The following is a 25,602-nucleotide window of genomic DNA, read 5'->3' as shown; positions in this document are numbered from 1 at the left end:
TGGCTGCCACTCGTGCTCTGCTGTGATCCTCTGCAGGCCCAAACCCGAAACAATGAACATTTTTCTTTAAACCAGCCTTCTTTGACTCCTCGGCGGCAGAGGAATACCTGGAACTGCCCTTGTTGCCTCCCGACCATGCACTGTATTGGCCAGAAGCCTGGATTGCTCTCCACTCCCCCCACATGCAGGAGCTTTCTTCCCCCATTCCACAGGAGACACTATCAACTACAGCACTATGTGGCTCCACAGTGACCTACAAATGCAGCTGCTTACCCTCTCTCCTGCACTATCAGTAATGACCTCTCTGAAAGCTTCCGAATCCCAGGATGGCTGTCAGCTATTAAGCAGAACTCTCACTGAGCAGGGAGTTCCAGCACTGTCAAACTGCATTACTTACTTTTTTTTTTAAACTTAAATAGTCTTGAAAGGTAAAAGGAAAAAACTAATTTACCAGATCCAGAGTAGCAGAATTCAGGAGTTGACAGCAATATCAGAGGAGAGGCAAGGGGATAAGGGAGACAGCCCCACTGACTTTCAAACCTACCTCAGCAGAAAAGAGCACCAGAAGGGTCACTAACCCCCTGCTTGTCCCTACTTGAGTAGGATAAGCTGCCCCGCCAGGATCCTGCCCATTCCTGGAAGTAAACTGTCAACCAGAACAGCCAACTGCAAGTCTTGCACATCTACCATTTGCTGGAAACAAAGAATATGAAATGTCTGCAGATGGCGCACTGTCTTATGTTCTAACAGTATAGTAAAGCTTTTCTTCTCTGTCTCCATCTGCTGGTATGGGAGAAAAACCCAATTGCCTGGACTGATCTGGGAGAAGATACGAAGATCCTGTTTCTCTGATGAAAAAGTATATGTAACAAAACTGACTGCTGACAATTATAGAGCTTTTTAAAGCTAGCCATTGAAAATGTTTTACTGATTCCTTGAAATTGTTTGCCCTTTAATAAAATTATTGCTTTGCTTGACAATGAAGCAGCACTGTTTTAAGGCAAGGCATGCTTGAATGAATCCAAAATATCTTCTTACACATTCTATCAAAGTATGGAACATCTGAGCTCTTTTCATGTGATGTGTATTCATGAGAGAGAGAGAGAAACAGTCTTATGAAGTAGCCCTAAATTTCCCTTTCTGCTGACAGCTGCACACTATGACAGGTCAACAGGCAGTAAGAGAAGACAGGACAGGGAAAGGTTCAGAGGTAGAAAAAAAAGAGTACAGAAACAGCAAAGAGGAAGGGAGAGAGGAGAAAGAGACATTAGAAAAGAGGAGAAGGGATGGAAAGGATGAACATAATAATGATGGCAGAAAAAGACCAAATGGTCCATCCAGTCTGCCTAGGAAGCTTCTTATGGTAGTAACTGTCGCTCTGTGCAGGTTACCCCCTAAGCCTTATGTTAAGGCTAGTAATATTAAAAGGGAGAAGAGACAGCAAAGATAGGATGAAGAAAGATGAGAATAACATATCCCTTGACAAAAGGGTGAAAACCAATAAGGTCTATAACCCTCCACAAGCTTCTAAATGTGTATTTCCTGCAGATCTCTGTCTTCCTATGTTGAAGCACAATCATCACAGGAATGAGACAGTGCAGATTAAGTAGGGATGGCACTTTAGAGAAAGAAAAATATGAAAAAAAAATTATATGTAACATTACTAATTTATGACTAAATTATTTACCATGTTGAAATATGAGCGGATTTTGAACCCTCTTGCTAGATCCCAGACTATGACATTTCCATCATGGCCTGCAGAGAAGAGAACTCGAGGGTCAAATGGATGAGACTCAAGTACAAAAACCTCATCTTCATGTCCCTGAAATGAAATAAGATAATACCGAAAAAATGTAAACTTTGCTTTAAATTATTTGATTTTACTGTTAATACCAAACAAGACTGATTTCTAGTTAGAGAGCTGTCTGAAACATTTATTTTAAACTCAAAGGAGGTAATTTTCAAAGGAGTTACGCACATAAATATAACATACTATCATAGCAATTTTCAAAAGCCATTTACTCACGTAAAATGAACTTATACAAGTAAATCCTATGGACAATTCAATGGCATATATTGTAGCAATTTTCAAAAGCCCATTTACTCAAGAGCATTTAATCGAGTAAAACCCAGTTTTACACATGTAAATTTTTTAAAATCAGCCCGAAAGATTTCTTCTCATTTGTCACATTCAGGTAGGGTCTAGAAATTGCAGATGAGCCAACACCATGATCTACAAAGGCAATTCAATGTGCTCCTCTTAATCCAAGTAGTATTTCGATCAAGGAGTACAAGAAAACCTTACCCAACTATTTATACCTGGATTAAGGTGGCATTTTAGATTGTGATACCATAACAATATTTTTGCCCATCTCCAATTTCAATATATAAATGCTCGTTTGAAACTGCAAAAAAGACTTAATTTCTTCTAACACTAGACTATGGGGTAGATTTTATAAATGTACGCGCGGGCGTACTTTTGTTCGTGCACCAGGCGCGCGCAAGGGGGTGCACATTTGTGCAACCTGCCGCACCGAGCCCAGCGTGCGCTGCCTGTTCCCTCCGAGACCGCTCCGAAATCGGAGCGGCCTCGGAGGGATCTTTCCTTCCGCCTACCCTCACCTTCCCCTACTTAACCCACCCACCCGGCCCTATCTAAAACCACCCCCCCCCCCCTACCTTTGTTGGCAGATTTACGCCTGCGGACAGCAGGCGTAAATCTGCGCGTGCCAGCAGGCTGCTGGCGCGCCATCACCCGACCCGGGGACTGGTCAGGCGGCCTCGACCACGTCCCCGGGCCCGCCCCGAAACACCGCGTCACTCGTGGCATCCCCCCACACACACACACGCCCCCGACATGCCCCTCCATGCAAGCCCCAGGACTTACGCGCGTCCCGGAGCTTGCGCGCGCCACCGAGCCTATGCAAAATAGGCTCAGCGCGCGCAGGGGGGGTTTGGGGTAGGTTTTCGGGGGGTACACGCGTACCCCTTTGAAAATCTACCCCTAAGTTAGCAACGTTTTAAAATTTTAATTCAACTGTAGCAAGGAAATATATAGTATTCCAGAACAGTGGTGGAGTATGATAATACACACGAATAAATCAAGGAATCCATTCAATTAAAACTGGATATTCCATGACTCAGTCATTTCCTATGTAGTAAACTTACAAAAAGTTCCAAATCATCATGATGGTATGTGGCATTATGACCCTGATGAGTGTTGGATGTGCCACAACAGCAAGTGTTTCCTATTTTTAAAATATTTAAACACTTCAGGGGAAAGAACATTCTAAAAGAAGAGATCATATGAAGCTTGAGTAAAACAAAGATACCTAAGTATCCTTACAGAAACTGTAGTGTTTCACAGAACAACTTCTAGTATAAGTGATGTGACAAAACAGGCTTCAAGAAAGCATGTGTTAAACAGAGGAATCTTGGCAAGGAAGACGTGCTTGCCAAGCCTGGAGAACAAGAAGGGTCTGCAGTAGAAAGGAACAAGACCACTAAAAGAATAGATGGGCCTAGCTCATTATCTGTCGTCATATTCTGTGTTCAAGTGACTGATAATATAAAAATGCTGCTTCTTGGTTCTGTTTGAAATCTAAACAGTCTTAAAGCTTTTCTACACCATAAACATATAACATTTTTGTGGATCAAACTAAAGATGTATCCAGATGTTTCCAGAGTTACTCAGGCTTACAGAAAGATTTCTAAATTGCGTGCAAGAAATTACTAATTTCACTTTATGTATCCACGTAAAAGGTTACTTATACCAAAAAATGTATATATTTTCAGCCAAGATCAGATTACAGAATTTTTAAATATTGAACAATGAAATAGTGCATAAGACTTGGGTCAGTGGTCTCTCTCAGACAGCATCTGAAGATTAAATATATTTTGGTTCTGATGCTTATACTAAAACTGCTTTTCTTCATCTGGCGTAAACTGTATTTAGTTGCAACTGTAATGTCTACTCAAGCTTGTCTCACTAATGGCATTGCTGAATTCTGTCAAACTATTCATTTTGTCATTTTAAATTTTTATCTTAACTCCCAAATTTCAGTTACTGGACTTATATTTTGAGAAAAAACACCATTTTCTATATGACATGAAGGGGCTTTAGTACATTATTTTATGCTATGTTATCTTTTCCAGTACAGAAAATGCATATTTTTGCATGCAAGTCACTATAAAAACATAAAATTTATAAAAATGACTTAAGAATTCTCATGGTACCATTGTATTTCCGTTCAATCCCAAATAAACTTAAAGGTCCATATATTTTCCAGGATTATGCATTACTTTATAAACTTAAATATTTCAATCAAAGGGTCAGCCCAATGAAAGATCTAGAATCAGATTCCAAGCTGAGCGTCTGCATCTCAGGTCAGCCAGAACTGGGGATGCTACAAAGGCAGCACTGATTACCTCCAAGGGAACAATGTAGCAACCATCATTCAATAATGATATGTAGGGGCCAGATTTAGGATCCATATTAGTTGGGTTCCAGAGAAAACTGTGGTCTATGGCCCCTACCCAAGGACTATCAATACGATGACTGGGATGAGTTGCGAATGAAGGCTGGTTCCAACTGAGCTGGAACCAGGAGGAAATTGCTGGGTCAAAAAAATAAGTAATGTTGCTTACCTGTAACAGATGTTCTCTGTAGACTGAACAATTTAGCCACACAAGTATGCGACATCACTGAACAGTGCTATCGCAGAACATTTATTTAAAAATTTTATATTAGGCTTATTTTACAATCCATGCAGATTACATACATAATACAGTGGAGAAAACTGCACAACATACTCCAAAGAACATCCAAAAAAGAGAAGTGTGTTGTAAAGTTTCTGGATCTGCCCAAACAATTGTTTGCTTACAGCAAACCAAATTTATTTAATAAAATCTTCATCAACATATTCTTCACATAATATAGAAACAGAGAACAGTCAGCTCACATGACAATCCGTGTTTCGCCAAGGCGGCTACAAAACACAAGATACCTAAACAATACTTACCATACAGTAAATTCAACCTCTCATCGCAAATAGAGCTTCTAAGAAAAACTCAGGATGATTTAAGCAGACTAAAAAAAAAAAAAAAAAAAAAGGCACCAAAAAGATCACATGATATGCAGGCAGCCAATCAAGGTTGATCAGTGAAATACCTCAGTAAAAAAAAAAAAAGAAAAAGCCATTATCAGAGAAACCAAAGAAAGTCCAAAGAAAGGTATAATAAAGGGAACTTCATCTGAAAACTAAAAATATTTTATAATATACACACACATTTAAAAATATAGTCCATTCCAATCTTGCATTTCAAGCCCTGAGATAGTGCTGTTCCCGGAAAAAATGGATAGATAGTAAATGTGTCTGGTTCAAAATAGTGATTAACTGGCCAGAATCGCAAACAAAAGATGGAATTAATAGCACAAAGAGATGCAAAAATGTGTGTATAAAAATGGAAAAAGATTCTAAAAGAAAGCCGATACCTGGCACTATGAGGAGACTAGGGAAAGGGTACAGCACCCACTCTCATAACTCAGGATCAGTTTTATGAACACTCGAGGTGCTGAGGCCAGTCCAAATTGTAGAACTCGGTACTGGAAATGCTGATGTCCCACCAGAAAGCGTAGATACTTGCGATGAGGAGGGAATATTGGAATGTGAGCATAAGCATCTTGAAGATCCAGAGAACAGAGCCAATCTCGTGTTTGAAGAAGAGGTAGCATGGTGCCTAGGGATACCATTCTGAACTTTTATTTGTGCAGGAATTTGTTGAGTTTCCGGAGGTCTAATATGGGACGTAGGCCTCCTGTTTTCTTTGGAATGAGGAAATATCGGGAGTAGAATCCTCTGCCCTGCTGAGGCCAGGGAACTGGTTCCACTGCCCTGGCTCTCAGAAGGGTGGATAATTCTTTTTGTAGAAGCGTGGAATGATTCTGAGTTGTCCAGAACGATCTCAGTGGAGCGTCATTTGGTAGAGTTAGAAAGTCCAGATGGTAACCTTGAGATATGATTGAGAGTACCCATTGGTCGGTGGTGATGTGCAACCAATTTTGGTGAAAAAAGACTATTCGACCTCCTACAGGAAGAGTTGGGGGTCGGATTGGTGGACAGGCTTCTGTTCTCTGGTGAGATTTCAAAACCCCAAGGCCGGACCTGTCTTGGGTGAAGGCTGGGCTCTAGGAGCTCTTGGTTGCAGGGTTTGGGCTCTTTGTACAGGTCTTGATGACCTACCATGAGGTGCTGGGGGGGGGGGGGGGCAGTATCTTCATGGTCTGTAATATGGTCTTTTTGAGTCTTTCCTGGGAAGTCTGCGTGCAGAAGAATGGGGTTCTGCTGGAACAGAGGAAAGCTGACGCAGAGTTTGAGTGCTCCTTGAGCTGTGAAACAGCTTCACGTACCTTGTCTCCAAAGAGATTATCTCCTGTACAAGGAAGATCAGCAAGCTTTTCTTGTATCTCTGATCTTAGGTCTGAGGCCTTCAGCCAGGCCCATCTGCGAGCACTAATGCCTGTAGCAGCCATCCTGGATGAAGTTTCAAAGCTGTCATATGCTGCTCTAACTTCATGTTTTCCAGCTTCCAGGCCTTTATAAATATTGTTATTGAAAGAATCCTGGAACTGTTGAAGTGAATCAGATAGTTCTTGCAGCTGTTTCCATAGATTACGCTGGTATTGTCTCATATAAACTTGGTATGACAATTCTGGAAACCAGCATTGAGCCTTGGAACATTTTTCTTCCGATGGTGTTTAAGAATCTATGCTCCTTTCCTGGAGGAATAGAGGAATGTGACTTAATTCTTTTACATTTATTTTGGGCCGATTCTACCACCACAGAGTGGTGGGGGAGCTGAGGTTTCTGGAACCCTGGAATGTGCTGTACCAAATAGGTGGCATCAGTCCGTTTATTGACTGGTGGTGTGGTACAAGGGTGTTCCCACACCTGTGTTGGAGATCTACAAGTACCTCATGCACCGGTATTGCAAGAACTTCTTTTGGTGGATCCACAAATTGTAAAACTTCTAAAGTTTTTTGTCTGGTATCTTCCTCCATCTCTAACTGGAAAGGGATGGTATCAGCCATTTCTTTAACAAAGGTATTTATTTATTTAGAATCTTTTAATATACCGATGCTCAAGATAAATATCTTATCGTACCGGTTTACAGCAAAACGTTGGGTAACCAAAAAGTATAGGAGGAAGTTACAAAAAACAGGGTAATGCAAATTCAGGACAAGAGAGCAGAAAGAATTAGCTAACAGAGTAACCAATAAGTAATTTATAAACTTAACTTGGCGGGTAACCATGTAGAAAATCAAACAAACGAACAGTCAGTTCTTCATAGTGTTACTGTAGTGTAGACCATAGGTAGAAAAAGAGAGATCCTCTGGGGGAGATCGTCTTCTTTCCTCTGGAAGCGATGGATCAGATAGAACTTCGTCCGAGGAAGTATCGGTGCCTGCATCTTCCCAGGTATACAAGTCGGGTCGACGTGGAGGCGAAGGAAGATGGAAAGGTGGTATCGAGGGCATCGATGGTTTCATCGGTGGCCTCGATAGAAGTAATGGAGAGAAGGAAGGTTTGGGATGAGAAACTCCCGATGGACCTTGGGTTGGTTCAGGCATCGGTAAAGTCTTCGATACATCCTCATCTGTGGGCCGTGGCATCGAAACATCCAGCGGCTGCACCAGTATGGCACCAATAAGAGTGTCCACTTTTGACAGTATTGGTGCCAACAGCAACAAATCTGGCATCAGCATCGGTGCCGGTGTTGGCGTCGACGATGGAATTGGTGTTGGCATTGAAGGTAACTCCCGGATGGCATCTCGAACTGCCTTGCATATATATATGTCCAGGTCCGCCCTTATAGCTGGTGAATTCAGAGCAGCTATAGCGGGTGGCAGTAAGGGTGAAACCGCCCGGACCACAGGTCCCTGTGGTGGCATGGTACCTGGCACCAATGTTGGTGGGGATCGCCTGGGACTCATGGGCCCCAAGGGCATCGATGACTCATCCATCTGAGGTTTCTTAGGAGTTGGTTCGATAGGCATCGAAGGAACTCCGGGCATCGTGTCAGAATCTGGATCCAGAGGCCTTCGATGACAATGCCGATGTTTCATCCGATGCTTGGCAGTCTTTTTCTCGATGACCGAGGTCAATTTGATAGACGACCGAGAAGGGGTTGGTGATGGTCGGTCACCCGCTTCGTCCGGACGACATCGAGGTTTCAAAATCAATTTTTTAACCGCTCCAGCCGGAGACGATTGCGTTGAAGTCGAAGTCGACGGCAACAATTGAAGCTGGAAAAGATGCTCCATCTTTTCCATACGATCTAGTCTGCACTTCGGTGTCATTTCAGCGCATTTCAGGCATGCTGATACGTGTTTTTCTCCTAAACATAGAACACATTCGGTGTGTGGGTCCATTATGGACATGGTTCGAGTACAATTCGGGCATTTTTTAAACCCGGTAGCCATATTGAAAATCCAACAGCTGTCATGACTGACTAAAAATTTTTTGAAAACGGTAACAACCGGAAAAAAGTTTTACTCACCGGTGGTGAAAAAAAAAAAAGAGATCCCTACAGTGGGATAACTTTTTCTGATGATTTTTTTAACTTTTTTGAAGTGCGAATATACCACACAGGGCTCCTGATCCACGAGGCTAATAGCGCAGAAAAAAAGACGACTGAAGGGAGACCCCTGTGGATCAGGGAATTATGGCATACTGGGCATGCTCAGTGGCCTCCGAGTGCCAGTCAAATGTTTCTAGAAACTTTGACAAAGTTTTCTGTGATAGGGCTCCGTCAGTGATGTCACCCATATGTGAGGACTAGCATCCTGCTTGTCCTGGGATAAATAGATCAAATGAAAATAAAAAAAAAGCAAGTGGGAAAAAGAAAAGCAAAAAATACCAGTAAGATCAACAAATGGCAAAGACAGCAAACATCTTTTCACTTCAGCAGTAGAAAATCGACTGGGGAGACTCATGCAGCAGTGGCGATCAGGAAATCCCATGTATGCTCAGAAAGACTTCTAGGTCTATCTAAACCCTGAGGGAGCATGTTCCACACCAGCACCAGCCAGTTATGTCACCCACTTGTATGGCTGAACTCAGTCCTGCTTGTCCAAGGAAAAACATGTTTCAATCTTTTCCAAAATGTAATCATAATATTCTGTATAATGGCATAAATCTTTCTAAAAATTCCCATGCTTATAATGTTCTTTCACAGTTCGAGATTGCTATAACTTGAAATCACACAATTCATAGATGAAATTTTCTTTGTACCTAGGAAAAGATTTTTATTGGATAATACACACTGCCCTCCTTTACCCCAGTCAGAGCCCTCCTTGTTGGCACCGCTACTGAATTCCAACATTACACTGCTAGGTGGTGAGTTATATGCTGAAGCACTGCCTAGCAGCATCATCCGGAGTAGAGCATTGGTTTCAGCTGAAAGGTCTGCCCTGGAGACCCTCTAGAATAGTTAGAAGGGGTGGGCTACCTTAAGTGGGGTACAAGTGCTTGATTGTGCTGGGTGGACAATGTTGATTTTCCACAAGGGCTCTGTTCTTGATTGAGGGGTAAGGAGATGAAATTCCCTCTGTCAGCCAGCCTTTGCACTTCAGGCCAGTTAACACAGGGGATTTCTTGAGGCAACATGCTCACTCAAAATTTAACATCTGGTCTGAGGAAGTTGGTACATATTTTGCTTTAAATAGGTCCAGAATAAAGAGCAGGTGAAGCAAAAATACCACACAATTTATGGAGAGCCCAGAGAATCTCATTTGTATATGGAACTCGCTCATTAACATGAAGGTACATGTTTATTTTAGAGCATACCTGCTAATGTGCTATGGAACCATTTTATTGTGCACAAGGCTTTACTGCATAGCATGCCATTTTTAGCATGCACAAAAGGCCCTTAACATGCATGCTAAGCTTTACTGCATAGATTATGTGAATGCATCCTTCTTTCAAACCCTGAGAACAGTCTCCTTTGTTTAACAGGGATATCATGATGCTTAAGGGAGTCAACTTTACCTTCTGAGTATGTTTAAAGCCTTTTCAGTTAGAATGGGATGGTATCCTCCAGAAAGTATCTCTAGTAAAATCCTCACTCCTTCCTACAGTGGGACAGGTTTGGCCACTTTGGCCTGAAAGAGAAAGGAAACTTCCAACCTGAGCGGGTCTTAGTAATTGTTCGGCGATACTATACTACTACCCTTTTAGAGAGGTGATTTAGAGGGTGCTCTTAAAAGCATAATTTGTAGCCTTCATATTACTGAAGGACACAGCTGTTGGAATTTATAATGGGCCAACAGTTTGCATAAAACCTCAGACCTCTACTCACAGGGAGGCTTTTTGGAAAGAAAACAAGGGTAGAGGATATCATCTCTAGATTCAATCAAAAATCTATCCTTGGTTTTGAGTGGGTAGCAGTGTGAGGCTTAGTGTTTCTATCCTTGTGGTGTTGAGGTCTGAAGCCCTGCTACTGCATGAGGCAAACTGAGCTGTGGAAGCTTTTTGAGGAAATAGCTACTTCTACACTCTTTACTCCTGATCCTTCTGATAGAGAAAAGTATTATGACAGAAGTAGTGGAGTTGGTCTGAAGCATGCCACGGTGGTCTTTGAGAAGATCCACAGTCTCCTTGATCCTATCTCCAAAGAGATTCCCTCCAGTAAAATGCAAATCTGCCAGCCGTCCCTGCACATTCTTATAGAAGCTGGATGCTCAGTGCCATGATAGTCCAAGCTAACCAACAGCGATCACAGAAGTTCTCTATGCTATCTCAAAAGCATCACAGGCTAGGTGGATATAATGCCTTTCACATGTCTCACCTTCATCCAGCAGAGAAATAAATTCACTCTTTCTTTTGAGACAAAGAGTCAGTGAATTGCTGTGCCTTTTCCAAGATGGAATGCAAATATTGGACCATGCAGATCTGATATAATACTATGTGAGCCTATAGTATGGCATTCTGATACTGTTTCTACGGTGTGATACTCGTATGTCCTGGTAACCCCAGGACACATCAAGACTTATAAGACCTTTCCAGGGTAGAGTCAACCAGCACAAATTGGTGTGGCAGCAGAAACTTGTCAAATCCTTCATCTGTCTAGACAGAGCACTTGGTGTTCACCTTCTTTCCAACTGGGAGTACAGAGTATGGGGATTCTCACATTCTGCTCCATGCATCCGAACAAAGTGGGTAGGCAGTCACTGCCCCAATTCCTTAAGGGCATCCAGATGCTTGAAGAGTCCAAATGCTGTTACCTGGGTTTACTTTGACTGTCAATTCAATTGAATACCCTTAGGCATTACCTGTACAAAATGAGAAAAAAGGAGAAGTATTCAGGTGGAGATCTTCTCCTTACCTTTGGAGGAGTGGGTTCCAAGGGGTAGTCAGAAGAGTACGCCTCTTCAGAACCAAACTCTGCTAACCTGAAAGGGGAACCCCAAGACCAATCAGACTCACAACAAATCCAAAAGGTGACACCTGAGATGGCACTAGCTCTAAGAAGATGCCCGTTTGGTGCCAAAGGTCTACTCTTGGGGTCAGGGGCCAGATGGCTCCCATGAGTTGGAGATGCTTCCCTCTCTAAGCTCATGCAACACCAAGTATTTATTATTTTTTTAATTTATATTCTTTTCATCACTTCAAAGTTAATTACATTCAGGTACTGTAGTGATTTTCCTATCTCCAAAGCGTTTACAATCTAAGTCTGTGCCAATGCAGATTCTCTATACCACAAGCCCAATTCCAGACATAGTAGTCAAGTCCCAACTTCAGACTGGCAGCCCTGGTGCTGCCTTGGAGGAAGAAGGTCTCATGATGGGAGAGCACCAACCAGGTGTAGCAGGAAAGGATCCTGTAGCAAGGACCTGCTCTCCAGGTGATGCATTGTCCTTTCGCACTGAGGATATCTCCCCAAGGCCTACTGCCCAGGAGGGAAGGGTTAGGTCGGCCGTCATAGTTGGTGATTCAATTATTAGGAAATGTAGATAGCTGGGTGGCTGGTGGGCGTGAGGATCTCCTGGTAACATGCCTACCTGGTGCGAAGGTGGCGGACCTCACGCGTCACCTAGATAGGATTTTAGACAGTGCTGGGGAGGAGCCGGCTGTCGTGGTACATGTGGGTACCAACGACATAGGAAAATGTGGGAGGGAGGTTCTGGAAGCCAAATTTAGGCTCTTAGGTAGAAAGCTTAAATCCAGAACCTCCAGGGTAGTGTTCTCTGAAATGCTCCCTGTTCCACGTGCAGGTCACCAGAGGCAGGCAGAGCTCCGGAGTCTCAATGCGTGGATGAGACGATGGTGCAAGGAAGAGGGATTCAGTTTTGTTAGGAACTGGGGAATCTTTTGGGGAAGGGGGAGTCTCTTCCGAAGGGATGGGCTCTACCTTAACCAGGGTGGAACCAGACTGCTGGCGCTAACCTTTAAAAAGGAAATAGAGCAGCTTTTAAACTAGAACAAAGGGGAAAGCCGACAGTCGCTCAGCAGCGCATGGTTCGGAGAGAGGTATCTTTAAAGGATACTAATGATGCATTAGAATTAGGGCATCCCGACAGTGAGGTTCCAATAATTAGAAAAGTAGTCCAAGTGCCTGTAACTAAAAACTCACCTGAGCTAAAAAAATTCTAACTTATCCCTATCAATTAAAAAGCAGAATGAAAATACAAACAAAAAACAAACTTTGAAATGTTTGTATGCTAATGCCAGAAGTCTAAGAAGTAAGATGGGAGAATTAGAATGTATAGCAGTAAATGATGACAGACTTAATTGGCATCTCAGAGACATGGTGAAAAGAGGATAACCAATGGGACAGTGCTATACCGGGGTACAAATTATATCGCAATGACAGAGAGGAGCACTCGGGAGGAGGTGTGGCACTTTATGTCCGGGATGGCATAGAGTCCAACAGGATAAACATCCTGCATGAGACTAAATACAAAATTGAATCTTTATGGGTAGAAATCCCTTGTGTGTTGGGGAAGACTATAGTGATAGGGGTATACTACCGTCCACCTGGTCAAGATGGTGAGACGGAGAGTGAAATGCTAAGAGAAATTAGGGAAGCTAACCAAATTGGTAGTGCAGTAATAATGGGAGACTTCAATTACCCCAATATAGACTGGGTAAATGTATCGTCGGGTCACGCTAGAGAGATAACATTCCTGGATGGAATAAATGATAGCTTTATGGAGCAATTGGTTCAGGAACCGACGAGAGAGGGAACAATTTTAGATCTAATTCTCAGTGGAGCACAGGACTTGGTGAGACAGGTAACGGTGGTGGGGCCGCTTGGCAATAGTGATCATAATATGATCAAATTTTATTTAATGACTGGAAAAGGAACAATGTGCAAATCCAAGGCTCTTGTGTTAAACTTTCAAAAGGGAAACTTTGATAAAATGAGAAAAATTGTTAGAAAAAAACTGAAAGGAGCAGCTACAAAAGTAAAAAATGTCCAAGAGGCGTGGTCATTGTTAAAAAATACCATTCTAGAAGCACAGTCCAGATGTATTCCACACATTAAGAATGGTGGAAAGAAGGCAAAACGATTACCGGCATGGTTAAATGGGGAGGTGAAAGAAGCTATTTTAGCCAAAAGATCTTCATTCAAAAATTGGAAGAAGGATCCAACAGAAGAAAATAGGATAAAGCATAAACATTGGCAAGTTAAATGTAAGACATTGATAAGACAGGCTAAGAGAGAATTTGAAAAGAAGTTGGCTGTAGAGGCAAAAACTCACAGTAAAAACTTTTTTAAATATATCCGAAGCAGAAAGCCTGTGAGGGAGTCAGTTGGACCGTTAGATGATCGAGGGGTTAAAGGGGCACTTAGAGAAGATAAGGCCATCGCGGAAAGATTAAATGATTTCTTTGCTTCGGTGTTTACTGAAGAGGATGTTGGGGAGGTACCCGTATTGGAGAAGGTTTTCATGGGTAATGATTCAGATGGACTGAATCAAATCACGGTGAACCTAGAAGATGTGGTAGGCCTGATTGACAAACTGAAGAGTAGTAAATCACCTGGACCGGATGGTATACACCCCAGAGTTCTGAAGGAACTAAAAAATGAAATTTCAGACCTATTAGTAAAAATTTGAAACTTATCCTTAAAATCATCCATTGTACCTGAAGACTGGAGGATAGCAAATGTAACCCCAATATTTAAGAAGGGCTCCAGGGGCGATCTGGGAAACTACAGACCGGTTAGCCTGACTTCAGTGCCAGGAAAAATAGTGGAAAGTGTTCTAAACATCAAAATCACAGAACATATAGAAAGACATGGTTTAATGGAACAAAGTCAGCATGGCTTTATCCAGGGCAAGTCTTGCCTCACAAATCTGCTTCACTTTTTTTGAAGGAGTTAATAAACATGTGGATAAAGGTGAACAGGTAGATATAGTATACTTGGATTTTCAGAAGGCGTTTGACAAAGTTCCTCATGAGAGGCTTCTAGGAAAAGTAAAAAGTCATGGGATAGGTGGCGATGTCCTTTCGTGGATTGCAAACTGGCTAAAAGACAGGAAACAGAGTAGGATTAAATGGGCAATTTTCTCAGTGGAAGGGAGTGGACAGTGGAGTGCCTCAGGGATCTGTATTGGGACCCTTACTTTTCAATATATTTATAAATGATCTGGAAAGAAATACGAGTGAGATAATCAAATTTGCAGATGACAAAATTGTTCAGAGTAGTTAAATCACAAGCAGATTGTGATAAATTGCAGGAAGACCTTGTGAGATTGGAAAATTGGGCATCCAAATGGCAGATTAAATTTAATGTGGATAAGTGCAAGGTGATGCATATAGGGAAAAATAACCCATGCTATAATTACACAATGTTGGGTTCCATATTAGGTGCTACAACCCAAGAAAGAGATCTAGGTGTCATAGTAGATAACACATTGAAATCTTCGGTACAGTGTGCTGCGGCAGTCAAAAAAGCAAACAGAATGTTGGGAATTATTAGAAAGGGAATGGTGAATAAAACGGAAAATGTCATAATGCCTCTGTATCGCTCCATGGTGAGACCGCACCTTGAATACCGTGTACAATTCTGGTCGCCGCATCTCAAAGAAGATATAATTGCGATGGAGAAGGTACAGAGAAGGGCTACCAAAATGATAAGGGGAATGGAACAACTCCCCTATGAGGAAAGACTAAAGAGGTTAGGACTTTTCAGCTTGGAGAAGAGACGACTGAGGGGGGATAAGATAGAGGTGTTTAAAATCATACTATTTCGGATAGTAGAAAGACTAGGGGGCACTCCATGAAGTTAGCATGGGGCACATTTAAAACTAATCGGAGAAAGTTCTTTTTTACTCAACGCACAATTAAACTCTGGAATTTGTTGCCAGAGGATGTGGTTAGTGCAGTTAGTATAGCTGTGTTTAAAAAAGGATTGGATAAGTTCTTGGAGGAGAAGTCCATTACCTGCTATTAAGTTCACTTAGAGACTAGCCACTGCCATTAGCAATGGTAACATGGAATAGACTTAGTTTTTGGGTACTTGCCAGGTTCTTATGGCCTGAATTGGCCACTGTTGGAAACAGGATGCTGGGCTTGAAGGACCCTTGGTCTGACCCAGTATGGCATTTTCTTATGTTCTTACTTGATGCCAAATGGGAAACAGCAGTAGGGTTATTTGCTATATTGCTAGTACTCAATATACTGAGAAACTGTCTCTGCAATTCTCCTTCAACATTCCAACTCAAAGAGTAATGAACCAAAAATATGACAGACCTAAGCAAGTGGCTTGTCTTTCTCTGTAGCTTCTCAAGTGGTGCTAGAAGCCTGAAGATGGACCTCCAGAGACTGTTGCATTGATTGCTTTGTATCACAAGCAGAACTAAACTCTAGACAAAGCCTACAATATTCCAAGGCTCTTGGAGTCATGTGTCAAAGGGGACCTGCGCCAATGCTTCACCTTCTTCGATCTCTTTGGTGCCATGACCACTGAGCTCCATGCCTGAGCACACATAGCTAATACTTAGCACAAGTTGGGACAGCAAAAACATTTTCATCTCCGTGGCCTTTATTTTGATTTCAGCACAAATAGCCTTTTTTTGTGGAAATAATATGAAAAATTTATGAGAGGAAATCAAAAGCTATTTTTACTCAGAAGACAATGCATGAAGACAAACCATAAATGAGAAGCCAGACAAGAGCCATGGTCTCAAGCAGATCTGTTGACAGAATGACAAAAATAAACTAAAATAAAACTTGAAAAGTCATTAAAAAAAAACCCCAACTGGCTAGGGAACCAGCAGGGGCACAAAAAAGTTTTCCAAGGCACACTGACAAGAAAGGCTGAAAGAGTGGGGAGGGGAAAAGCAATGTTAACAGGGGAAATCCGCTCTGTGAAGAAAAATACATCTGTTCTTCTGTGCAGAAAGAGTCAATCAGCCTATAGGAATGTAACATTGCAAGAACTACTATGCATACCCTGAAGAATTCTAAGAATCTACAAGAAGGTGCTAGAAAGTCTAATCCAATGTCATCACCCATCCATATAAATATTGATTCTGCTTATTTTCAGAAAAAAAATATTGATTAATCTACAAAGAGAAGGTGCATGTCAGCCATTAGGGACACTGCTCTATGTAGTACTGAAGTCTAATAGCTAACAATATTTTCATATATACAACAGTAAAATTATTTAGCATGAAAATCTAAATGAGGCCTTCAAATAAATAAATAAAAACAATCTCTTCCATGATAGGGATTCTCTTTTTTTTTTTTTTTTTTTTTTTTTAAATAAAAGTCACTACATATCTGTTTGACCTTTGCAATCTGAACTGAAGAAATATTTCCTAACCTTGCTATGCTAACAAACAGGGTAGACAAATGCCTTACATGTACATTTCCTTTTGAAATCTACTTGGGGGGAAAAAGCCACATTAAGTGAGATCTAGTTGGGTTTTATCTTTGAAAGTCATATTCAAATATTCTCTAAAACATGCATAAAGTTTGATAAATATTTGCTGAATTCATATATAGCAGTGCTTGTTATGGTTGACTTTCACACAATCTGTTCACCCATTCCTAACACAAAAACTTCAGGAATACTAAGAAAGATAAGCAGCTCTACTTTCAACACAGATGAACATTCTTAATAGTAATTTTAACTTAAGGATTTCTTTAAAAAAAAGTAGCAATGTAATGTCCATCATGCATTCTATCTTAGCTAAAAAGAGATGTCTGAAATTTCATAAAAGGAGGAAAAAGAAGATGAATGCAAGCTCTCTGGTCATTTCCTCAGTTCCTAAGTAATAAAATATATGTTTGCTTCTGAAGAACTTCCCAGAAAAAGCTTGACCTGCAGCAGCATTGCAGCTTTAAGAAAAGCATGTTGCTTTAATTAATATCTTCTGATGGAGCAAGACTGCTACCATCTGCACATTTTCTTACCATCAGGATATGAATGAGCTGGCCCGTGTAAGAGTTCCAAACTTTGAGTGTCATGTTATTGACAGCAGTGATAACCGTATTGTCATGGCGGTCCCATGCGACCATAGTAACTTTCAGTTTTGTAATTTTGTCTTCTACTCCTTGCACACTATGCCTGAAAGCAGAAGAGCACAAACCTAGTGTGTCAAACAAAGAACTGACCAAATGTTTACCATCCCTAAATTATCACAGATTTTCAGTTCATCTTATTTTACAACTTAAAGCCATACCTATGATCAAGTCATCATGAAAACTAAACAAAATTAAAAAAAAATCCTCATATTAAAAGAATAAAGCAGAATATCCTGCAGTTTGCATACTAATTTAGAAAAAAAGATTTCTACTAGATAAAAATGGTGTAGCATTCATTAAATAACTCATTAGGACCATCACACAGAAAGCAAGTTTGCTTATCATATACGGTGTTTTCCATATATAGCAAGATGAATTAGCAGTTACACATGGGTGACATTATCCAGCAACACTGAACGGACTTGTTTCTCCTAGCTAGCAGAGAGTTTTAAGTTCTATTGAGCATGTACAGGAGTTCCCATGCAAGCACTGCCTCATGAGCCTCTCCAATCAGTATCAGAGCTAAATCTAGTTACATAGTCAACTCTCCAGGGAAGTGGTTGGCCATTCCATGACTAATTCATCCTGCTATCTATGAATAACACCATTTATGATAAGCAAACCTGCTTTTTCAGTTGATAAGTAGGCTGAAATAGTCATTACATGTGGGAAGATCCAAGCTGACGTTTGCAGCAGAGCATCCTTAGTAAGCAAACTAGACTCCACTATGGAGAGTGGACTACAGCGAGAACAGATTATGCAAAACTACCTGTACAAATTTACTGTCAGTCTCTGAAAGACTATCAAGGCAGTAATGAGATAAAGGTATGAATATCCTCAATGGGTACTTCTCGAAGATGAGCAATGGAACAAGTCATGGCTCTCACCTGATGAGCTACACAGTCTGCAACTTGCAACCCTAAGATATAGCAGGAGTCAATCTATTTACCTGGATGGCTAACTGCCAGTACATTTGGCGACCACTACTTCTACCATATTAGGATCATATGATATGAAGAGGTGGGAGGTTTGACGATATGGCTGAGCTCATCTTTTGTAATATGCTAGCCACTATTTCTAACCAAAACTATGCAGGGCTTTTTTGCCTTCATGCACATGGGGCCCCTGGAACAAACGTAGGCAAAACATGGATTGATTGATGTAGAAAGCAAGAGACTTTCGGCAGAAATTTTAGGTGAGTACAAAGAAAGCAGTGGCTTAGCGGTAATAGGTATTCTCCAAGGACAGCCCTCACACATGGTGACATCATCTGATGAAGCCCACCACAGAACTTTGATCTCTGATTCTAGAGCTTTCAACATGCTCTATTGAGCATGTGCAGCTGTACTCATCTCCCTGCCCCCTAGGCAGAGGTCCTCAGTCCCTATGGCTAATACATGGAGAAACCAACTCCCAGGGGAAGCGAGCGAGATTCCTGAGGGAGTTGGTTTCTCCATGTATTAGCCTGAGAGAAAACCTGTTACTGGTAAGCAACTCTGCTTTCTCCAAGGACAAGCAGGATGGCAGTCCTCACCATATAGGTGAATCCCAAACTTTAGGCTACCAGAACAAGAAAAAAACAGGGAAATCCCCATAGTGCCAAAGGCACCACCTTTCTCCCTTCTGTTTGTGAGACAGCCAACCTGTAACAAATCCCAAGACAAGAAGCTACGATGATGTTTATATAACCTTTGTTTTTTCTCACGATTACTGTAAACCGTTCTGATGGCGAAACCAAATGTCTGTATACAAAACACCTTAAATAAAAAAAATAAATAAATAGGGTCTACAAGAGAGAAGAGTTGGTTCTACACCTCTAAGAGACCCACAGGACAGATAAAAGACAAAAGTCCCAACATACAGCATAGGTACCTTAGGCAGGGGTGAGATGCGAATGCAGGGCGAGAAGCACAGTTCACAACACAAAACACAATATAATCAGAGCTTTTGGACAGTGAACTCTGACAAACAGCAGAAGAACCCAGTACTCCTGCATAGAAAAGGGCACAAGGCACCAAGAGAGAAAAAACTTTTGGATAGCTACTACACAGTTTTCCTATGCTGTCAAGACAACTGAAAACCAATTTGAGACTATTGATCTCTCCAGAAGGAAAACTGTGGGTAACTAGCACCTGAAGATGGAAGAACAGATTTCATGCACATAAATATGCCCAATGAATGGCAGAGGACGACAATGGGCATAAAAACCAAGCAATTCCTGGAAGCAGCAGCAGCAAAAACATTAGATCTGTGGCAAATCCTACCACTCAGAGCAGATGGCACAGAATCAAGAGTTGCTACCAGAAGTAGATAAAGGTAGACTCATACTTATAAGACAATCCAACAGTAAAAGATTGAGAGAACAATGTCCAAATAATGGGTTTAATATTTAGTAATCCTTGAAATAGGTGCTCCATAAATTATTGTAATGCAGACATATGCAATCTCAATCCATAAATCGATATGAACAATATGTTTCAGACATGTATGGTCTTAAAAGGATTAATTCCACAGTTCATCACTGTTCAAAAAATTCAAATACAAAGGAGCATCAAACTGATACAATCCCCCGTTATTGCGCTCATGATGCAAAACAGTGCTTGATGACACCCAACACGATGTTATCTGTGATGTCGATGTCTCTCCACAGCATCCCTCTGGACAGCCTCAATGGCGCTCGATGGCAGAAAAACTGTTACCAGCCCATGACAGCGCTTGATGGTACCTTGAGCCAATGACTTCCATAGTGCATCCAAGATGCTCACTCCCAATGCTTGAGGGCACCTCTAGTGTTGAGGGTAACAGGGAACTTGATGGCGTCCATGGCCATCATCTGCACCCACAGGTGTTGAAAGTGGCCATGTCACCTCAATGGCATTGAGGATGTCCATGGTGCTCGGGGGCATCCATGGCACTGAGCCATTGGTGCTCTGGCATGGACATGCATGCGCAACAGAATTCAGCCATGGCACTAATGATGTGGCAGCAATGCCAATTGCCCTGGCTCATGCTCATCCTCTCTCCCAAGGACAGCACTGCCATAGCTGTCAAGCAGCACAAGAGGTTACATCATCTAGGGCGCCAGATGCCCATGGAGACTAGTTCCTAGGAGTCTAGGGTTCAATTCCTTCACTGCCTGAACCTGTAACAGTCAATGGCCCAGTGGTCAGATGAAATGACATGAAACTCCTGCCAGGATAGGAACTCAGGTAAGTCCCCAGGCCCAGAGGTTTACACGGACCACAGATAGACTGCATACTGTCAGTTCCACCAGAACAAAAAACAGACAGATTAAGGAGAGGACACAGAAATAAGCTCAGATACAGCATTATTTATTAGAAAAACAAAGACTCCTCCAGGCTGCACAGTGCACTAGGCCCGCCATGCAGCCAGCAGAGAGCTTGAATAAAAGAAAAAAAAGGGAGAAAGCAAATGACGAAAGGTAAAGGTACGAAAAAAGAAAAACAGAAGGGCGATATTAAAAAAAAGGCAGCTGAAGCTCCAGAAAACCATAGCAGTAGCTGTGAGGGAAAGAGCAAAGCTGAATACATCAATCACATGGCTTCATGAAAAAGGAAAGCCTAAGGAGTTCTGCTTAGGGGGCAGGGAGATCTCTACAACTGCACATACTCAGTAGAGAATGATGAAAGCTCTAGAATCTTTTAGATCAAAGTTCCGTGGCAGATTCCATCGGATGGTATCACTCATGTATGATGAATGCCATCCTGCTTGTCCTCAGAGAACCATTCTGCTGTGGAAGAATTGTATGTATAGGGGATGGTGGATAAGAGCAGGGAGTTTGCTAACTTTTGGCCAAAGTCACTGCAGCAAGAATCACCAACTTCCATGTTAAGAATTTAAAAGAAGCTATCTCCAATGGCTCAAAGGGAGGCTTCATCAGTTAGGAAAGGACCACATTTAAGTCCAATGAAACAGGTGTCTTTTGTACCAATGGCTTGAGATACTATAGACTTTTCATAAACCGCGACATCAGCAACTAAATAGAGATCAGTTTGCTGTCCACCAGCGTATAGTAAGATGCTATGGCGCTGAGGAGCACACGAACCAAAAAGATGGCAAGACCTGAGTCAGAAAGATGGAGCAAGTATTTTAGCAGATGTCAGCGTTCACAAGAGAAAGCAAAATTGCTTACCTGTAATAGGTGTTATCCCAGGACAGCAGGATATAGTCCTCACATATGGGTGACGTCACTGGACGGAGCCCTATCGCGGAAAACTTTCTGCCTAAGTTTCTAGAAACTTTTGACTGGCACACTGAGCATGCCATGATCCCTCGAGTCACAGGGGTCTCCCTTCAGTCTCGTTTGTAGCAATAAGCTTTAGCAAAAATAAAATAAAATGTTTCTGACCCAACTCCGCGGGGTGGCGGGTGGGTTTCATGAGGACTATATCCTGCTGTCCTGGGATAACACCTATTACAGGTATGCAATTTTGCTTTATCCCAGGACAAGCAGGATATAGTCCTCACATATGGGTGAATAACAAGCTACAGGCTGACTCGTATTTAGTTTGGACCAACAGCGTACAACTTGTGCAACAGGCACAACAACTGGAGAACTGTTGGCTAAAATTGAGGAAGCCTGAAATCACAGCAGGTTGGATGAGGTAGGAGTTGGGGTTATACTGGAAACAAGTTCTGTAAGACAGATTTGTCCATAAGCTGAATCTTGTCGTCCTTCCTTGTCCAAACAGCAATGTGCTGCAAAGGTGTGAAGAGAGCTCCATGTTGCAGCTTTACAAATGTCAGCAATTGGTACTGAACGATAGTGCGCTACTGAGGTTGACACTGCTCTGACAGAGTGCGTCTTTATTCGTCCCTGGAGGGAAAGGCCTGCTTTGTCGTAACAAAACTCTTTACAATCTGCTAGCCAGCTGGAGAGAGTTTGTTTGCCCACTGCCTTACCCGGTTTGTTTTTATCAAAAGAAACAAAGAGCTGGGTGGATTTCCTATGGGCTGCAGTGCGGTCTAGGTAAAATGCAAGTGCACATTTACAGTCTAAGGTGTGCAAGACCCTCTCCCCTTGGTGAGAGTGAGGTCTTGGGAAGAATGTGGGCAGGCTATAGACTGATTCAAGTGGAAATCCATAACAACCTTAGGAAGGAAGTTAGGGTGAGTGCGGAGAACCATTCGGTCATGTAGAAATCTTGTGTATGGCGAGTATGTGACAAGTGCTTGTAACTCACTAACTCATCTAGCAGAGGTAATAGCTACTAGGAAGAGAACTTTCCATGTAAGAAATTGATCATCACAGGAATCAATGTGTTCAAAAGGAGAACGCACAAGTCTTGTTAGTACTACATTAAGGTCCCATTCTGTGACTGGAGGCCGTAAAGGGGGTTTTAGTTGAACTAAACCTCTCAAAAACCTACTGATTAGGGGATGCCCTAATATAGGGGCATCTCCTATTCCCTTGTGGTATGCCGAGATGGCACTCAAATGTACCCTGACCGAGGAAGTCTGGAGACCAGAGTCTGGAAGGTACCAGAGATAGTCTAATAAATATGACGTGGGGCAGGAAAAGGGGTCAATACTTTTTTGTGTGCACCACGTGGCGAATCTTTTCCACTTACAACGATAGGATTTTCGTATGAAAGGCTTTCGTGAAGCTACAAGCACTTGAGAAACATTGGTTGAAAGAATGAGTGGTTGCAGGATCAAGCTTTCAACATCCAGGCTGTGAGGGATAAGGTTTGAAGGTTGGGATGGCGCAACCTGCCCTGGTCCTGAGTGGGTGCTGAGCCCAGGCGAACTGGTTCTTTGATCGAGAGGTCGAGAAGTATGGGAAACCATATTTGTCGAGGCCAATACGGGGCTATGAGTATCATTGACCCTTTGTCCTTTTGTAGCTTCATTAGAGTCTTTGTTATGAGCGGTATCGGAGGATACGCGTACAGGAGGCCTGAGTTCCAGGGGCGAGCAAAGGCGTCCATGGCTAACTGGTTTCTCTGCCTGTGGAGGGAGCAGAATCTGTGCACTTTGGGGTCAACCAACAATAGACCTCTTTGCATCTGAACTGAATTTCAATGTTGAAAGATTCTGGTCAATACCTCTGGATCCAGGGATCATTCGTGGGGGATCGAACTGACGACTGAGGCGATCCACAAGTACGCTGTGTATGCCTGTTAGATAAGTAGCCTGGAGAAACACGGAATGTGTTAGGGCCCGGTCCCAAATCTGTGCAGCTTCCTGGCAAAGGAGATAAGAGCCTGTACCTCCCTGTTTGTTCAGGTACCACATGGCAACTGTGTTGTCTTGTGCGAAAGGCAGTCCTTGAACACATATAGAGCATAACATATAGCTCGAAGCTCTAGGAAGTTGATTTGAAATGTTGCTTCGAGTTTTGTCCAAGTACCTTGATTCTGAAGATTGTCTACATGTGCTCCCCAACCTAAGGTGGATGCATCTGTAGTTAAGGTCACTTGTGGAACTGGTTGTTGAAATGGTAGACCTGTTAGCAAGATGTTCATGTTCGTCCACCAGAGGAGTGATGAATGTAACTGGAAGGTTATTTGAAATGGAGACAGTGGTTGAAAGGCTTGGATCCACTGTGATCTCAAAGTCCATTGTGTTATAAGAACATAAGAAATTGCGATGCTGGGTCAGACCAAGGGTCCATCAAGCCCAGCATCCTGTTTCCAACAGAGGCCAAACCAGGCCACAAGAACCTGGCAATTACCCAAACACTAAGAAGATCTCATGCTACTGATGCAATTAATAGCAGTGACTATTCCCTAAGTAAACTTGCTTAATAGCAGTTAATGAACTTCTCCTCCAAGAACTTATCCAAGCCTTTTTTGAACCCAGCAACACTAACTGCACTAACCACATCCTCTGGCAACAAATTCCAGAGCTTTATTATGCAAAAATAATTTTCTCCGATTAGTCTTAAATGTGCTACTTGCTAACTTCATGGAATGACCCCCTAGTCCTTCCATTATTCGAAAGTGTAAATAACCAAGTCACATCTACTCATTCAAGACCTCTCATGATCTTAAAGACCTCTATCGCCGTCTCTTCTCCAAGCAAAACAGCCCTAACTTCTTCAGCCTTTCTTCATAGGGGAACTGTTCCATCCCCTTTATCATTTTAGTTACCCTTCTCTGTACCTTCTCCAATGCAACTATATCTTTGAGATGTGTCGACCAGAATTGTACACAGTATTCAAGGTCTTTCTATATGCTCCGTGATTTTGACCTTTAGAATAGTTTCCACTATTTTTCATGGTACTGAAGTCAGGCTCACTGGTCTATAGTTTTCCAGATTGCCCCGGAGCCCTTTTAAATATTGGATTTACATGGGCCACCCTCCAGTCTTCAGGTACGGCAGATGATTTTAATGATACATTACAAATTTGAACTAATATCTGAAATTTCATTTTGAGTTCCTTCAGAACCCTGAGATGCATACCATCTGGTCCAGGTGATTTACACTCTTTAGTTTGTCAATCTGGCCTACATCATCCAGGTTCACAGTGATATGGTTCAGTTCATCTGACTCAACACCCTTGAAAAACATCTCCAGAACCGGTTTCTCTCCAACATCCTCATTAGTAAATACAGAAGCAAAGAATTAACTTAAGTCTTTCTTCAAAGGCCTTATCTTCCCTAAGAGCCCCTTTAACCCCTTGGTCATCTAACAGTTCAACTGACTCCCTCACAGGTTTCTTGCTTTGGATATATTTTAAAAAGTTTTTATTATGAGTTTTTGCCTCTATGGCCAACTTCATTTCAAATTCTTTCTTATCCTGTCTTATTAATGTTTTACACTTAACTTGACAATGCTTATGCTTTTTCCTATTTCTTCTGATGGATTCTTCTTCCAATTTTCGAAGGATTTTTTTTTTTTTTTTTGCTAAAATAGCCTCTTTCACCTCTTCTTTTTACCATACCATTAATCATTTTGCCTTCCTTCCACCTTTCTTAATGCATGTAATACATCTGGACTGAGCGTCTAAGATTGTATTTTTAAACAATGTCCACACCTGTTGAACACTTTTAACCTTTGCAGCTGCACCTTTCAGTTTTTTTCTAACTATTTTCCT

General features: G+C 41.9%; 1 protein-coding gene across 2 annotated transcripts in view; it reads right to left on the bottom strand.

Annotated features, from left to right (window-relative positions):
• PHIP (pleckstrin homology domain interacting protein) overlaps positions 1-25,602 on the bottom strand; it is a 944,985-nt gene that overhangs the window by 700,604 nt on the left and 218,779 nt on the right. For both annotated transcript variants that reach the window (XM_029595577.1, XM_029595576.1), the window contains exons 13-14: positions 17,430-17,583; positions 1,688-1,822 (exon numbers count right to left, since the gene is read on the bottom strand). In XM_029595577.1, the coding sequence (XP_029451437.1) occupies positions 1,688-1,822; positions 17,430-17,583 (289 nt within the window). The remainder of the gene's footprint in view (positions 1-1,687; positions 1,823-17,429; positions 17,584-25,602) is intronic.

Source organism: Rhinatrema bivittatum, chromosome 3 (assembly GCF_901001135.1).
Source record: "Rhinatrema bivittatum chromosome 3, aRhiBiv1.1, whole genome shotgun sequence".
Lineage (NCBI taxonomy): Eukaryota > Metazoa > Chordata > Amphibia > Gymnophiona > Rhinatrematidae > Rhinatrema > Rhinatrema bivittatum.
Note: the sequence above shows the minus strand (reverse complement) of the source record. Positions and strands in the feature narration are given on the sequence as shown.